The 17,695-nt window shown below is 47.3% G+C and overlaps 2 protein-coding genes across 2 annotated transcripts; both read right to left on the bottom strand.

The window, feature by feature from the left end:
• Positions 1-458: 458 nt before the first annotated feature.
• LOC147975445 (uncharacterized) lies at positions 459-1,463 on the bottom strand. The gene is made up of 2 exons (XM_087519654.1): positions 629-1,463; positions 459-541 (listed from the first exon to the last, which is right to left on the bottom strand). Exons 1-2 carry the CDS (start codon positions 1,461-1,463, stop codon positions 459-461), a joined length of 918 nt encoding a protein of 305 aa, XP_087375780.1.
• A 1,493-nt stretch (positions 1,464-2,956) lies between these two features.
• LOC147975446 (uncharacterized) lies at positions 2,957-5,912 on the bottom strand. Its single transcript, XM_087520425.1, has 5 exons — positions 5,380-5,912; positions 5,229-5,294; positions 5,078-5,146; positions 4,003-4,998; positions 2,957-3,909 (listed from the first exon to the last, which is right to left on the bottom strand). Exons 1-5 carry the CDS (start codon positions 5,792-5,794, stop codon positions 2,957-2,959), a joined length of 2,499 nt encoding a protein of 832 aa, XP_087376551.1. The 5' UTR covers positions 5,795-5,912.
• Positions 5,913-17,695: the final 11,783 nt, after the last annotated feature.

The following is a 17,695-nucleotide window of genomic DNA, read 5'->3' on the forward strand; positions in this document are numbered from 1 at the left end:
GCGTGGGGCCACTACGTTTAGATTAATCTTAATCTACTAGTTAAATGCCCGTGCGTTTCTACGGGCGATAGATGATTCAAATACAATGTCCATGTTACATAATTATTATGTTATAAGCAATGTCATGAGCAAACAGTGAATAATTATCTTATATCTTAATTTTGTCGACCACCTAGTGATTGAAGCACAAACTTCACTTAGCAAACGTATTATCGTATGACAATCAAGTTAAGCAATTTCTATGACCAATTATTGCACAATTATTTGAAATCGCAGTTGGTTCAGTTTCTCTCAGTAACACACAATACCAAGCTTTGTGTTAAACATGAATGACTCCCCATGACGGAGGTGACCTGCACAAAATAAACCTCTCATAATTAAAAATTTGGAAATATCTCGTTTAATTCAAAAATATATGTACACATAATTACTAAAAGTATAAGTGACAGATGTCTCACCTATGATGTAAGTACCTCCCTATAGACGATGTTCCTCGTGTAATTACCAACAGGACAGTTGGAGCTCTTGTTCTTGCGGTAATCTGAGCTATTCCTGTTGCTATCGTCTGAGATCTTTTTCTTATTGTTGGAGCTTTTGCTTTTGCTGTAATTTGAGCTATTCCTTCTACTATCGTCTGAGACATTTTTCTCATTGTCTGTAGCCGGGGCGGTAAGGATCTTGATGTTCTTTCTAGCAATGGATCTAGATAGCGCGACATACAACTGCCCATGAGAGAACACTGGCTCGGGCAAGTATATACCCGCGTTCGGGATAGTCTGCCCCTGTGCCTTGTTGACCGTCATGGCAAAGCTGAGCCTAATAGGAAACTGCTTCCTCTTGAACTGGAAAGGGAACATCTCGTCATCACTGGGACAAAGGGGGATCCTTGGCAAGAAGATCCTCTTTCCAGCATGTTGCCCTAGCACAATTTCTGCATCGATGACATTCCTCTGGAATCCTCGAACCACCAGCCTCGTGCCATTGCAAAGTCCATTCGCGGGGTCAATATTTCTGAGCAATATAGTAGGGCAGTTTATCTTGAGCTTCAACACATGTGGAGGCAACCCATTAGGGGTCAAAGTGTTAAGGAACTCAGATGGATAATAGTTATGAGGGTCATCGACTGCTGAATCAAAGCTATGATACACCATCTCATCTCCGTGGAATCGGTTGATCATCTTTATATTTATCCTATCCACACAATCATTTCGCGTCGATAAGATTGCTATGGAGGTGATGTAGTTTGGATCAGACATATTAGCACCGAGACTGGGAAAAACATTATCTATCAGTGTATCAAGATCAATGCCCTTCCCAGTACAGGGCACACATATCTCGTCCGGAAGGCGGACACAACCATCACTATTGGTCTCCTCCTTGCCATCACCAATGCGCAACAAGTATTCAGCAAACCACGGGTCGCTATGTGCCCTCATATTGCGTACCAACTTTAGGTGGCGCATGCAATCCCAAAGGTAAGACCTACGCAGTGAAGAATCAATTATCTGAGCCCTTGACCCCTTACGGACAACAGGGAGGACTTGCCTGAAATCTCCACCTAATACAACTGTCTTTCCACCAAATGGTCGGTCTGGTCGGCTCATTATATCGCGCATACTATTGTCTAGCGCCTCCACTGCCTGCCTCTTTGTCATCGAAGCCTCATCCCATATAATGAGGGAAGCTGACTGTAAGAGCTTGGCAGTTCCACTCTGTTTAGTGAAGCTACAAAACCCACCATCGTCAATGCTTAGCGGTATCTTGAACCGTGAATGAGCTGTTCTCCCTCCAGGCATTATGGTAGCTGCAACGCTGGACGTAGCTGTTTCTACTGCAATCTTTTTCTGTCCACAGACTTTTGCAAGAAGTGCCCTATATAGATAAGTCTTCCCGGTGCCTCCAGGCCCATCCACAAAGAATACGCCACCCTCATCACTGTCAACAACATACATAATTTCATCGTAGGCTTTCCTCTGATCTGAATTAAGTGAGTCTGATAGATTTGTGTCCTCAACATTGAGCTCAATGGTGGATTTCTCGAAGATCTCCCTTGGCATGCCGGAAGCAGTGTCATATTCTTCATTGATACCAGGAAGAGGGAATGACTCTATGTCCTTTCCCATTGATTGTAGCATATTCCTGATATCTATCAGAACCATTTGCTCAACCGCAACTTTGGATGGATTGTTGCGGCGATAGTCTTCTGACATTGCCTCCAGGTGCTTCTCCTAGAGTCCACGCACATTACTTGGCTCACAGAATACCAATATTGTTGCAAAGAGCCTTCGTAGAGATGATGGCATCTCGTATAACGTAGATTCAGTAAGGGACTCATCAAGTGTGTTGTCTCCTTTGATCAACCCCCTTCTCTATGCAGCTTCACGAAATGTTGGTAGGATCTCACCATTAACTGTCCTTAGGTCCTCATAGGATGTGGCGCCAGTGACATGGTTTAAGAGGACCCGTAGGTAATAGCGTTCACCCTCCGCGGGATGAGCTGCCACAATTCTTCCAACTTGTCCACCCGTATCTCGTTCCCTTCTTCTCCAGTATTTATTTTTCTTACTTTTCTGCCAGGTATACCACTCAGGGAAGTCCCTATACAAGATAGACCAAGCCTCCTCATGTAACCTATTTGCCTCAAAGTACTCTGTAAGCATTGACTTCTCAGCACCTTCCTGGTTAACCACTCGTTCGATATCTTGGCCCTTTCTGAATGACACCATGTGCATGTTGGGCAGATGGAGTTGCAACTGCATCACAGGTGGTGAGTTCTTGCTCAATTCAAAGCCATATATCCTCCATAATGCTTCCGGAGGAGTCACCCACCTAGCGTCCCTATACTGTTTGATCTCATCTATACCTCCATTTTTGTTAGCCTTGTCAGACTCACTCAGAGAAATAGATGCTCGATCATGACCCTTGTATATGTACTTGAACAGGTATTTAACAGCCTTTATGCTTCCACATCCTCAACATTGATGTGACAATTAAAGTAACGCAGGAGGTGCGGGTTGTATGGGACAACCCACCTATTATCCAACCATTCCTTTCGGACCATTGCTTTAGAACCGTCATCACGTCGTCTGTATAACAGGTAGGAATCCTTGCCCTGCAACGTAGCCGCATTGAAAGGTCGAGGATAGTGATTCTTGCAAGCAGGACGGCCTTTTGTGCATGGGTAGTGACGATTCAAAGCACCACAAGGTCCATGCATCATATGCTTCACGACCATCTTGTACAATTCTGGGTACTTCTTCTTGTTTGGGAGCTCGGCTGAGATAAGACGGTCATATTGCTTGGGGCATGTGAGCTTGTACCGCCCCTCCATGATGAGAAGGAAGTGTGCATGAGGCAGACCCCTCTTCTGGAATTCCACCACATAAACATAAGCCCTCACCTTGCCCAGGATGTCCTTCTGAAGCAACTTATTCTTGAGTTCCTCCAACTTTGCCCTAAAAACACGAACAACGAGATCGGGACGATCCTGAGGTGTCTGACCGGGGTAGAGTTCCTGCCTAATCTCATCCCAGTTTGGGTTGCATGTCATTGTGAGGAAGACGTCCGGCTTGCCATACTTTCGAACTAAGGCCATGGCATCCATGTAGCGACGCCTCTTGTCCCGTGGACCACCGATAAAAGATGTAGATAACACTTTTCCAATAGCATCTGCCCTACCCTCACCAACATGTAAGCTGTCCACCAAGCCCTGGTATAGGTCCGCCCTTATCGTATCTTGATGGCCCCATATATAGTCCAACTGGGAGTTCTCTATCTTGATGTATGTGTCTACCACAAACTGCTGGAAAAGACGCTTACCATAGAGGATTGGGTTGAATATTCCGGGACGCATCTGAAATTTGTAGCAGTAGTAGTCCCGCACAGACACACATAGTCTCCCTCCGGAACCTGCATAGAAAATTGAAAAAATATGGTGTTGTAAACTGGAGAGTATAGTGCGAACTATGAAATGCGCATGTAATAACTAAGCGCAACACTAACCTGCATTATCATCCTCGTCCTCATCATCTTTATCACCAGGATTAGAGGACTCATCACTATGACCACGAGCTAGACGGGCTGCATGAGGTGCCATCACAGTTTCATAGGACACACCTTCCTTCGGGATATCAGTATGCCACCCAAGTTCGCCTCTAGGGAAGAATAGACGGTACAACAATGCATCATAGCATCCATGATAGGACCTGATTCCATATATATCTCTATTCTTCCCATGCAGGATGACACTATTACCGAACTGTCTTCGACATTCACTGCCCTCCACCCACACAGCTGCTACTTCTGAAGTGGTCGGTGCATTATATCTTCTCTGATCCATCCTTTGGTCAAGGTTAAGTGTTATGTGATAGTCATCCACATCATCAACATGCCCCATACTACGGAGGTGTTCAGAGTATGGGTTGCCATGAAGTATGTCGACCAGTTGTGTGATTACTTCTTTGTCTTTCTGGCACTGCTCTTTGCGACAACTACGATACCTATGCTCTAAACTGGGATCATCATCATAGAAGTAGAGCTCCAGATAACTATGATCCAAACCATCTTGTTTGCCAAATGACCGTATGTTGTGGTACATTTGGCCATGGGCACGGAATGTGTAGATAGGATGCTTTAATGTGTTAGTGGTATCACTATCAAGGTGACAATATAGTGAGGTGAATGAGAAATGGCTATTGAAAAACCTGATGTTGTCACGAAAATGCCTAGCAGGAGGGTCGTCACTCGTCCATAGCTTCATGAGCTCAGGAGGCGTATCCGGGTTGGCTAGTTTGATCTTCCCCTTACGGCAGCAAAACCCCATGGTCTCACGCTCAAACTTCTTTGCATAGCAGTGCTTGTAGTCTTCCATTGGCTTCAACTTGTGTGTGTCTGTTGGGATTTTGCTATACACCATGTCATAGGGATCTGGAATGCTTGCAACTGAGGCAGACTCGTTGTCAGACTCATCCATTTCAACATCGTCATCGGTGTCATCCTCTGAAATGATAGTGAACATATGAGTACTAAAATCATGCACATGATGTGCACGCTACAACATGGAACATGTCTAAAGTACCAATCCCAGCGAACATGTAGCCTTCCTCGTCTTCTGAGTCTTCCTCCAAGATGACGCCCTCTTCACCACCTATTTGTATAGTTATATATGAGCCCCATGCCTCAAATAGGTTGTGCAATGTTTTTTGTTCTAAAATTCTAAAAAACCTTACCATAATCATTGCCTTGTGAGTGTGTTGGGTGTTTTTGGGCAGTCTCGCATGTTGGAGATGTGTTTTCTATTAATATACAACATAAAGTTATGGTCATTACAATATCAATGAATTCCATTAGAGAATTATAATAACAAAGGAAGAACATTACCATTATTAACAATGATCGATTGGGTTTGGTGTTCTGAACCATTTACGCCTTCCAAATTCATCGACGAGGTTTCATCCATTGATGCAGTCTCATTCTTCTTAGTACTTTCATAGAATGCTTCGTTTCGACGACACATCAATGCGTGTCGTTCTCCATGTGTTATATGTTTTCTCCGTGATATTTCACTCACATCCATATCATGGGTCTCCCCATCTGACATCTGCTCCGAAGCAGACTGAATATAAATAGGGGTTCCGCTGACTTCAGGAATAGACCAATCACATGTGGGTATGGAGCCATCACGAACAATCTTAGGGATATAGAATGGGTTCTCCATGGCTATGGAATCCTTGGTCAGAGTATTGCGCGCTGACGCACACAATGCCATCTTTGTGTGCTTTTGATTGGGAGTCATATTGGCATAACGTGCCCTATCATTCGCACGTATTGATTCAAGTTTCTCTAATGAAATCACATGACAACGCTAAAGTAAGAGTTGTGGTTGACATGGAAATATGATGATCAATCTGTGTTAAATGATATTACTGACACATTCTCTAATGAAATCACATGATAACCTAAAGTAAGAGTTGTGGTTGACATGGAATTATGATGATTAATCTGTGTTAAATGATATTACTGACATATTTGTCCAGTGTTAGGCAACCTTTACCTGACGATGATTTCCTTGCTTCACGCTGTCTTTTTAGAAGTTCACCTTTTTTCTTGCTATCCATCAATGCATATCGTTCCCTATCCCGTAGCCTCTTCCGCTCTTTGGAATCTATGGGTTGTGGTTGAATCATCGATGATGTGGGCCCATCATTACTGCAATTGTTGATGGCAATAATATCTAGAAATGAAAAAAGCACATATTTATTACAATACAGAATGAATTATTAACAAAGTTGCTTCCATTTTAACCACTAATTAGTGGCCTTGATACCAGTCATGAGGTTTTCTTGCCCCTGGGATGGCAAATCAATTGATGCTCTTTGGTATGTGTCATTTCTATTTAACCACTCACCATCTTCATTAGGCACCACATTTTCCTTGTTCAATGCAATGTCCCTTTATTAAACAAATTATCAGATGCATTAGCTAAAGTAGAGAACCAGCAAATGATATAACTGCGAATAATAAGCCGACACTCGATGGTGAAGCACACCATGACCAATTGTCATTATTTGCACTTGGGAGAGCACAGATGGACTTGCCCCCACTTTCGCCTCTTCAGAACCAACTAATGGTCGAACTCTTTTTTGTTGATAGGCTTCACGGCGCTTCCGTAGTAATTCATCTTTTTTCTGTTTATCCATTTGCGCATATCGCTCCCTAGCATGTTGCCTCTTGCGTTCTTTCATATCTGTAGGTTGCCCTCCATTACTAATGTCGACAACACCTAAAAAGCACACAATTTAGCTAGTTGATGTGCATTAGATGGTACATTTACATGTAATCCAATCAATATTACTTGCGTTGACGGAGTTGCACAGGTCTTTAAAGGGAGTGCGTTCACTGGAACGTTTAGGAGACTCCATCTGCAAAGAAAATAAATAAGGAAATTAATAAAATAGTTCTTGTACGTTTCAGAAAATTCATCACAATATCTTCGCACTAACAGCTATAATATAAACTGCTGTATGGACAAGGTGGATTATTCATAGGATTTTACGCTAACACTCTCTTGTGCAGCTGTGTTCTGCATAGTCCGAGATGCCCCTAACTGTTTAACTCATGTGCAAGTAAATCATCTATGCCGGACATAAAATGGTTCACTGCCTAATTTTGCATAGCCGGGCAAACACATAATTCTGAAGCACATTTTCTGGCAAAAAGAGCATGCAGGCAATTCTGTACATGCGAGAAAACAAACAAACAAATACTTCCGAAGGATACTACTGTGAATTAGGAACATATAAGCATCTCTCAAGTCTCACCACAAATGGTAGATTTCAGACATAATCAAACTTCTGGCTCATGCAACAACAGTTCAAGCGTACAGAGATTTTTTTCAGTAACAAAACACAAGCGAGGAGCTATGGTAAAACTTCAGTACACAGAATATCTTCAGTATTAGCATGTGCAACAATATCTTCAGTATTAGCACAAAACTTATGGCCGTTTGAGGTTCTAGGCTTATATAGAACCAAAACACCAGCAACACTGCCTATAGAATCTACTATTAGGAGTTTGAACTAGCAGCTTTCATTGTACTACGTCCGCGCATCCATTCATACATTTAGCCAACTTGTTAAATGGGACGGATAGAGTATATGGATCGTGAGACCAATAAGTCCAATAAGTGGTGCAGGTTTATCAATGAAATTGCAAGCCACTGCATTTGGCAAATTATTGTATCTTTTTTATTCACGTAGATCAGTAGTAAGTTGCACAGGTTCATGGATCCCTTAACCCAGGGGCACTATGCACTCAACATGAAAACACTTGTTGGTAGCAGATTACCAAAATTAACAAAAGGTTGATCGATGAATTTCTGAAGATTTATTCGTGATGCGAGATCCGAGAATATAAAACTGCAAGAAATAAGAATAACATGATGCAATTAGGCACACGTGATCTATGGAGATATACGTGGGCGTATGTGCTCGAGCCCAAGCACAGGTTGGACATGAGGAGCCGACGGTAGTGGGCAGCGCGTGCTAGATAGGGAGAGGCGGCTGGACGTGCTGGTCGGGGTGATGTACGAGCAGGGGAGGCGCGACTATGGAGAAGCTCGCCGACATGGCCGTGGGAGACAGTTGGGCGACACACATACCTAGTGCAGGCGGAGCTTATCCGTCGTGCCGTTCCCGCGGCAAGGTGTAGGCCTGCCGGGCGTGGCATTGTCGTAGTCAATGAGGCGAGGTGCAGCCGCCGGCGACAGACGGGAGGACGTGGCGATGCCAAGCGTGGCATTGTTGTAGGCGAAGAGGCGCGATGTAGTCGCCCCCGGCGGACGGCAGGGCGTCGGTGCGGTGTTGTTGTAGGTGGGCAGCGTGGTGCGGTCGCAGACGACGGACGGTGAGACGAGGGCGAGCACGGGGCAGCATGCACGGAGGCGGCGGTTTCCTTGTACCAATCGTGGAAAGAACACAGATTAAGGAGGGGATTAGGGAGGCAAGTTAATGTTAATAAAGGCTCTTTTAATTATGTGTACTAAGAAAAAAAACCTGGAGGGAGGGAGTCATTACATGGGGAGGGGATGTGGAGGTTAGACGAAGGGAGCGAGCAAAATGGGAATGTTGCTCGATTTTTAAGTAGTAAAGATTTTTGTTAGCTGGTTAGTTAGGCAGCGGGGCCCGCATGTCAGCAAGCCAGGGGGGTTAGTTAGTGGTTCAATTAGCCACTAATGACGCGTCCACGTCATCATCGCCGGCGTTATAACCACCGGCGTAAACAGAGCACGGCGAGGTTGCTTGTCCGGCCAACTCCGGCAATGAGAGGTCGCGCGGCTGGGCTCGTTGGAAGCGGCGCAACGAGGCGCGTCCGTTGGTGGCCTCGGGCAGCGCTGGGGTGGTGTGCAACGGCGGGGACGGCGAGTTGCGCGGCGGCCGGAGTACGACGTCGATGGGGATCGGGTCTAGGGGATGAAATTAACAGAGAGGAGAGAGGGGAAACGACGGCGGCCTCACAGGGAGTAGAACTGGGGCTCAAAGAGCTCGGGGATGACCAGCAGGCGACAGATCGATGGCGGCTCCCTCCGGTGGCCGACGTTGAAGACGAAGACGATGGCGACGGAGCAGCGTGTCCCGAGCTCGCTTGCTTCGATGGATAGGCCCGCGACGTCTTGGCGGAGCGGTTGGACGGCTAGGGAGGCAAGGGGTGGGCTGTGGCCGCGAGGGCAGCGATGGTGGCGCTCGGCCGGTGAGAGAGAGAGAGAGCCAGGGGAGGGGAGAGGTTGCGGGTGAGGGAGAGAGAGAGGTCAGGGGGGGTCTCTGGGCGTCTCCAAACGCGGGATCAGGGAGAAGGATGGGCCTCCAGCACGAAGCAGGAGGTGGCCGTAGCTGCGCGTGCATCAACACGCACCTGCTCCTACTGGCAGGAGGAAGACGACGCGGTGGGGGTAGGTAGGCTGGACCAGGTAGGTGCGGGTAAGAGGCCCGGTGGGCTTTCGTTTTTCTTTTGTTTCTATTTTTTTTTGCTTTGTTTAATTGCCACTGAATTCAAATTCAAACAAATTTGAAAACAGTGCCAAAACTCCCCTGGATAATTTTATGTCACTTAAGGTCTACTCCTCATATACATAAAATGTCTCAGGGCATTTGAAAATATATTCATTATATATTATGAATATAACTCCAAATTCAAATAGAATATTGATTTAAAATCAGAGCCCAAATAATCCCTTAGAAATGTTCCAAAATTTTGGTTTGATTTATAACTCTTGCCAAAATTGTGAGAGCTATTTCTAGGGCATTTTGGATTTACTGATTGCAATTTTAGGGTTTCTTGCCCTTTTATTAAAATGATTTCTGAGGCTTTCAATTTCCTCATTTCAACTTTCGGAATATAGACATGATGCACACATGAAGCTAGCCCAGAGCATTACTAGAAGCTAGGGATGTGACAACTAGTAAGCAACAACCTTTGAAATCATACTCACCGTGGTTGCCGGAGCAATTTGGGGCATCGGCGGAGGGCCCTGACCGTTTTTCTCGCACATGGTCTGCACATTTGATTCTCACGAGTCAATCATATTAGATAGTAATGCGAACATTATGTGCATGATTGGGCTAATATGCACGAGAAACGTACCACGATGAGCTTGTATGGGGCCCGATTAGCGCTATCCTTCCGGTTCCTCTCCTCCTCCAACAGCTTAGCCGTCCTCTCCAGCATCTCCCTCTCCCTCTCCGCCGCCTCCCTTTGTGCCTCCCTTTTTGCCTCCTCCACAACCTCCTTTGTCTTTAATCTCTCTTTCTCAACAATAGCCTGCAACACACCACTCCTCGTTAGCATTGTAATCATCGATGGACGCACACACAATGTAATGGAGGAAAGGTGAGAGAGTCTGTATAACTAACCGCCATGGTGATCTCCACGGGCCATGCACGAGGCGATTTCTCAGGATCAGAGCTACTCAGGCACTTCTTGATCTGCAAGAGAGTCTTAGGACAACGTATCAGTCCATCACCAATGGCTTGAGAGCCATGGGACCTCCGGCCACCAGATATCATCACCAGCTCTGTATCAGAAGGATCCTGGCTCGGGTTAAAGTCCTCCCATTTACTCGCCTCCCCCTCGTCTATGTACCTCACAAGCTTGTGGTGGGAGGTCTTGTTGGTGAAGCGCTCTTATCATCTAGGTCCGACTCTGTGAATGGCTTGGCTTTCCTTTACGGGGCCATATGGGCCATGGCAAAAAGTAAACGAAATTAGTACAACATAAATTTTTTGGATACCTGACATGAACATGATAATATGTATATAATTTAAGTGTATCATAATCATGAACATAATAAAAATACACCTGATCAACACAAATATATATATGGGGTCGGGGTGTGGTGTCAGGGTGTCGGGGTCGGGGTGTCGTGTCGTGGTGTCGTGTCGGGGTCGGGGTGTGGGTCGGGGTGTGGTGTCAGGGTGTCGGGGGTCGGTGGTAAGGGTGGGTGTGGTGTCAGGGTGTCGGTGGTCGGGTGTCAGGTGTCGGGTTGTCGGTGGTCGGAGTCGGGGTCGGGGTGTGGTGTCAGGGTGTCGGGGTCGGGGTGTCGTGTCGGGGTCCGGGTCCAGGTCGGGGTCGGGGTGTGGGTCGGGGTGTGGTGTCAGGGTGTCGGTTGGTCGGGGTTGGGGTTGGGGTGTGGTGTCAGGGTGTCGGGGGTCGGGGGTCGGGTCGGGGTCTCTTCTTTCCTTTTCTTCCTCTCTTCTTCTGCTTCTCCTCCTCTCCTCTTTCTTCTTCTTCTTCTTCTTCTTCTTCTTCTTCTTCTTCTCCTTGTTCCTCTTCTTCATCTTTTCTTCTTTCTTGTTCTCCCTCCTCCTATTCCTCCCTCCTCCTTCTACTTCTTCTTCTAAACTAAAACTAAAACTAATCTAAAATAAACTAAACTAAAACTAATCTAAAATAAACTAAAACTAAAACTAATCTAAAATAAACTAAACTAAAACTAAAACTAAACTATAACTATAACTAAAACAGAAACTAAACTGAAAGAAACAAAAAGAAAGTAATTAAACAAAAAAGGGGGAGGAGCTCACCTAGTGGAGGGGGAGGCCGGATGGCTGCGGCGGCCCCTGGAAGAGGCAGCGACCCGGTGAAGGGGGAGGTCGGACGGCCGCGGCGGGACGGGGAGGGGATGGCCGCGGGGCTGCTGCCCGACGTGGAAGAGGCGGCGGGGCCGCGATGGAGGTTGGGTAGTGGTGCGGGGTGGCCGGCTATGCCGGACGGGGTCAGCGGCGGCGGCGCGGGACGGTGTGGGTGGGTGATGGTGACAGAGGGGAGGGGGCGGGGGGCGGGGCGATGTGGAAGGGGCAGCGGGGGTGCGGTGGAGGTCGGGGTGCCGCAGGGGAGGGGTGCGGGGCGGAGGGCGGTCGGCTACGATAGACGGGGTCGGCGGCGGCGGCGGCGCGGGTGTGGGTGGGGAGGAATGAGAGAGTGGAGAGAAGAGACAGAGGACGGGGGCGGGACAACCGTCAACATACCCGCCTCTTTGCCATCAGCCAACGGTCGGCAAAGATTCTTTGGCGTTCACTTGTGGATGGCAAAGAGGTGGGGCCGGTTGGTTTGAGTTGGTTAAACAATAACTAGACCCACCCACCTCTTTGCCGTCAGCCAGCGGACGACAAAGAACTGGCTGATGGCAAAGACCTTGTTTGCCATTAGCCAGATCTTTGCCGTCCATTTTCTTGTGGCTGACGGCAAAGACCTTCTTTGCCGTCAGCAAGCGGACGACAAAGAGTGGGCAGACGGCAAATAAGCTAATTCCAGTAGTGTATGCCACCAAGGCCACACTAACCACTTGATTGGTTGCCGCCAAGCATAGCAGCAATGGCTCTTCCGGTTTAGGGGCAACCAAGCTGGGCACAGAGGATAAGTAGGCCTTCAACTCTTGCAAAACTACATCTGCTTCTGGTGTCGACTTCATGGGTCATGCCTTCTTCAGGATTTTGAAAAACGGCAGGGCGCGCTGGGCCGACTTGGAGATGAATCTGCTTAGCGCGCTAACGCACCCTGTCGAACGACTTACATCCTTGACTGTCCTGGGCGCTTGAATCTGCTCGATAGCTTTGATCTTGTCTGGGTTGGCCTCGATCCCCCGATGGGACACAAAGAACCCAAGTAGCTTGCCGGAAGGAAGGCCAAACACACACTTCTCCAGGTTGAGCTTCAGGTTGATCTTATGCAGATTAGCAAATGTCTCCTCCAAATCCTGGATGAGGGTAGCTCCGTCCTTGGTTTTGACCACGATATCATCCATATAAGCCTAAATGTTCCTGTGCAGTTGTGGCTCGAAACCAATCTGGACTACTCTTGCTAAAGTGGACCTGGCATTCTTTAATCCAAATGGCATGCGGATAAAATAGTACGGACCACATGGCGTGATGAACGAGGTCTTCTCTTCGCCTTCCTTGGACATGAAGATCTGATGATATGTAGAATATGCGTCCAAAAAGGAGAGAAAATCATAGCCTGAAGTGGAATCCACAATCTGATCAATGTGCGACAAGGGAAATGGGTCCTTCGGGCAAGCCTTATTGAGATCTATGAAATCTATGCTGAGCCTCCATTTCCCATTAGCCTTCCGGACAACCACTGGATTTGGTAACCATGTCGGATGCAACACTCCTCTGACCAAACCAGCTGCCTCAAGCTTCTTGATTTCATCTGCAATGAACTGCTGCCTCTCCAAGGCCTGCTTCCAAACATTCTTCTTGACAGGTCGGGCGTGTGGGCAGACAACAAGGTGGTGCTCGATTACCTTCATGGGAACACCGGGGATATCACATGGTTGCCAAGAAAAAACATTGACATTCGCCCGCAGGAAGGAAACGAGCGTGCTTTCCTATTTCTCATCAAGGCTGGCGCTGATCGTGAAAGTACCATCAATGCCAGCCAGCGCTGCCGGGAACTTCTTCACTTGTGGGGCAGCAACATTCAATCTCTTGCTATCGGAACTCTTCGGCAAGTCTTTGAAGAGGTACGCTTCCCGGATTCCTTGCCAGCGTCCCTACTATCCTTTTTCCTTCCTATGTTCTCCTTGGCAGAAACTGCTACTGCCGCTGCCTCTGCCGTGACTACGTCCCGGTATATCTTATCCACGCAAATGTTTGCATCCTTCCCATCTGACGGGATGGAAATGATTCCTATCGGCCCGGGCATCTTCAAGGTGTTGGAGGCATAGTGGGATGCTGCCATGAATTTTGCCAAGGCTGGGCGTCCAAGGATCCCATTGTATGGCAGGGGGAGGTCGGCCACTTCAAACACAATCTTCTCAGTTCGATAGTTCAATTCTCCCCAAATGTCACTAGCAACGTGATCTTCCCTTAGGATGAGTCCTCCTGGGGTTAACTCCTTGAAACGTGCCCGTGACCTTTAGCTCTTCCTCTGCTATCCGAAATTTGCTGATGACCTTTATTCAACCTGGCCCCGCCGTCAATCAACATATTTGTGACCTTGAGGTTGCGAATTGTTGGATAGACTAACAATGGCAAACATCCTACCGCAGTGGTACGGTCAGGATGGTCCTCTTCATCAAATATGATGGGCGTGCGTAACCATTTGAGTGGTATCCAAGCCTCTGGCACTGGTTCCACAGCATTGACCTCTTGTGCCCACCGTTTAAGTTGGTGGTAATAGGAGTGCAGTGATGCACCCCCGTCAATGCACAGGGCGTCAGTGGCCTTCTGGAAGTCCTGCTCACCGGTTTCCTCTTCATCCGCTCCATCGCTCTCATCATTGCAAGCTTACTTCTCTCGACCCCTGGTGGGTTTTCCATGGTTCCAAAAGGGTTTGCCTGGGCAATTTGCATCACCGCCCCGACTCTTACCGCTAGTAGCATTCTGACCTTTTTCCTTATCACACTTCTCATATTCTGCTCTCTGCCTCTTGACGAGCTGCTCGACCTGGTAGCACCCTTGAAGGTCATGGCCCTTGGTCCGATGAATCTTACAGTATGACCCATCGCCTTTCCCAGCCTTCTCGGCAGCAGAGGCCTCTCGGCATTCAGCGCACACGGGAGCCTCCTTGCCAGGAGCTTCAGCTTGAGCCTTCTTGCTGGTACTAGGTGAGTCCGATCCTTCGACAGTCATCATTGTCTTATCCTTGCGCTTCTTGTTGCGCTTCTTGCTCTTCTAATGACTAGTGGATTCCTCGTCGTCCTCTGAGTCGATGTTGGCGCAATCCTCTTCTCATTGGAGTTTACTTCCCTCCTCCATCCGAGCATGCTTGTCCACCAAAGTGTAAAGCTCCTTCATAGTCTTGGGCAACCGCACGTTCATCTTGGAATGAATCCTGCGATTGCGCACATTGGACTAGAAGGTAGCTATCACAGCTGATGGATGGATATTTGGGATGTTCCTGTGGACTCTACTGAATCTCTACAAGTACTTCCAGAGAGTCTCTCCCTCTTTTTTCTGGAGAAGGTGCAAATCGTTGGTCCACCCTGGTTCTTGATGGCCGCCAGTGAAGGCGCCAACGAACTCATGTCACAGGTCAGGCCATGACGAAATGGAGTTTGCCAGCAGGTGCATCAGCTAAGACCTCACATTGGACTTGAGTGCCAAAGGGAAGTATTTGGCAAACACCTTTTCATCTCTTCCCCTGACAGCATGAATAGTGATGGTGTAGATGTTAAGAAACTCTGCTGGGTTTAGGCTTCCATCATACTTCTAGGGTATCTCTGGCTTGAACATGCGGACGGACGGCCAACAAACTTGCCGCAGCTGACGAGTAAAGGCAGTGCATCCAATCTCGAAAGGTAGGCACCCGCCAACCTCAAGCGCGGGTTCGTCAACGTCGGGTCCATCACACCCATTGGCCTGACGGGGGTTGTCGCGGCACTGCTCGATGATGACGTGCATGTCTCCCCACCGCCCGTCCTCTAAGGCTCGCCATTGGCCTCGATGTACTCGAGGGTCATAGGAGGCCATCGAGACGTCGTCAGGCTCTTGGTTCTGCCACACTCATGCTAGTTGTCGTGGTGGGGACTACACCATGGGGTGACCCCTTTCGTACGACCAGCAACACGAATCGTCATCATCGCTTGGGGAGGCCGTGGCGGGACAGCTCGCTATGAGCCCCCGGCCTCGGCGAAATCGAGAAGACTCTGGATGGTGGCATACCACTCATCCATCTGCTCAGCCGCTGGCAAAAACCTCAGTAGCAGCTGGGCCCATGCCATGGCCTCTATAGCAGTGCTTGGCATGGGTGACGATGATGTGGACCGCACTGTCGCTCGGCTCCTGATAGTGCCAACGGTGACAGCACCATGTCCTTGCTGTTGCGAAGCGGCCATCTGGATGACATGGTGACATGGTGAGGGCGCTTGAGGGCCAGCGGCTCCGGTAGGCGCAGCGACCTGGTCGACTCGCACCAGGGGAGGCGCACGCAGCACGGTCGCTCCCGTGACGGGGGCGGCCAAAGGGTGGTGATCCACCCCGGACCGAGCGCCACCCCTGAGGTTGTGCTCATCAGCGAGGGGAAGGGGCGCAGATGGAACAACCCCTTCACCCATACCTCGCTGAGCGTGGCCACCGGGATGCTGCTGATGTTGCTCTCCTCCAGCACCTCCAGCTCCCGCTCCGGCCACTACTAGGAAAAGGCCTACTAATGGCGCACCAGTTTTGCCTACTAATGGCGCATCACTGGTGCGCCATTAGTATCACGCCACTAGTATTTTTTACTAATGGCGCACCACTGGTGCGCCATTAGTATCTGGTATACTAATGGCGCACCACCCAGTGCGCCATTAGTATATAACACCATGCGCCATTAGTATGCCTCCCAGGGCCATATTTAACCATGTGCTTTGGCACACTAATGGCGCAATGCGGATGGATGCGCCATTAGTATACTTGGCATACTAATGGCGCACTCTTTAGTGATGCGCCATTAATATGAATATTAGTTTTTTTTACTTTTCTGATTTTTGCACAGGTTACAAAATATATTATTTGACAGAATATAGACAGTAGCACACAGCAACAACAGATTCATCTAATACAATAGAAGATTAGTCTCTGAATACAATTCATCATATTAGTCTCCTAATTCAAAAGACCGAACAAAGATAAAACATTACAAGTCTCGAGACCGCGAGTATCGAGTTTGTCGGAAGTAATACTAATCCTAACAAGTCCTACTAATCATCATCATACAACTTCTACTCGTTATTCATAACAAGGCATACGATCATCATCTTGATAGTCATCGAACCAACCCTACTTAATTGTTCTTAGCACATGATCATCAGTATTAGGCAGGACCTAAATAACCTATTTAAGCTAAAATAGCATAAAACAATATAGACCCTGACTCTCCATTATGGAGAATGGAGAACATCCTGTCTCCAATTCTTGCGCTTCGCTTCCTTTTGCTTCCAAGAAGCTCCTTACGACTGTCCATACATTTTTTCCATCCTTTGATTTTCATGTCTCCACTTCTTTTAAAAATCTCGTATTGACAGTTGAGATTCGTAGGACGACCTGGCTGTATGTTCAAAACATTAACACTACCTTTCTGATACATCATATGAGGCACACAATTCTCTGGGATTATCTGTTGAAAAACATAGTAATAACTTCATAGTTAGCAATGATGTACTAGTTTTAGAAGTATGCAAAAGATGCATGGATGTCGTAATAGTAAAAATCTTACCAGGGTATCTCCATGGTAGTTACCGTAGTTGAACACATGCACTAGTGGCATGTATTTACCATAATGTTGAGTTTGATTGTGGATAATGTAATTCTCAATGTTAGTACAAAATCCGACCAGATGATTTTTCTCCTTGTAAGTTGTTAATTCGGAGCCATCGGTGTAGTGGGTTTTGTCTACCATCTCCCGCACATTCTTTGAACAATAAAAATAAGCTGTCAATGGAAATAAGCTGTCAACTATTTTGAAATAAACAATATAAATTAGCTAATAATTATGTTTGAGAAACTCACATAGCGGTAGAACTGGAGGCGTATCAACAAGGACCCAAATGTCCATATTGTCTTGGTTGATGTCAGGATTACCAAGATCCATGGTGATAAGCATACCCTCATCAAAACCATACATCTTGCAAAATGCTTCCCAATTTTTGCAACCAAAATGGGTTACGCTCTCAGAATTATATAGATTTACTTCAAAGTCCACATCGTGATGGGTCCTT

Source organism: Triticum urartu, chromosome 4A (genome assembly GCF_056163025.1).
Source record: "Triticum urartu cultivar PI428250 chromosome 4A, HENAU_Tu73, whole genome shotgun sequence".
Lineage (NCBI taxonomy): Eukaryota > Viridiplantae > Streptophyta > Magnoliopsida > Poales > Poaceae > Triticum > Triticum urartu.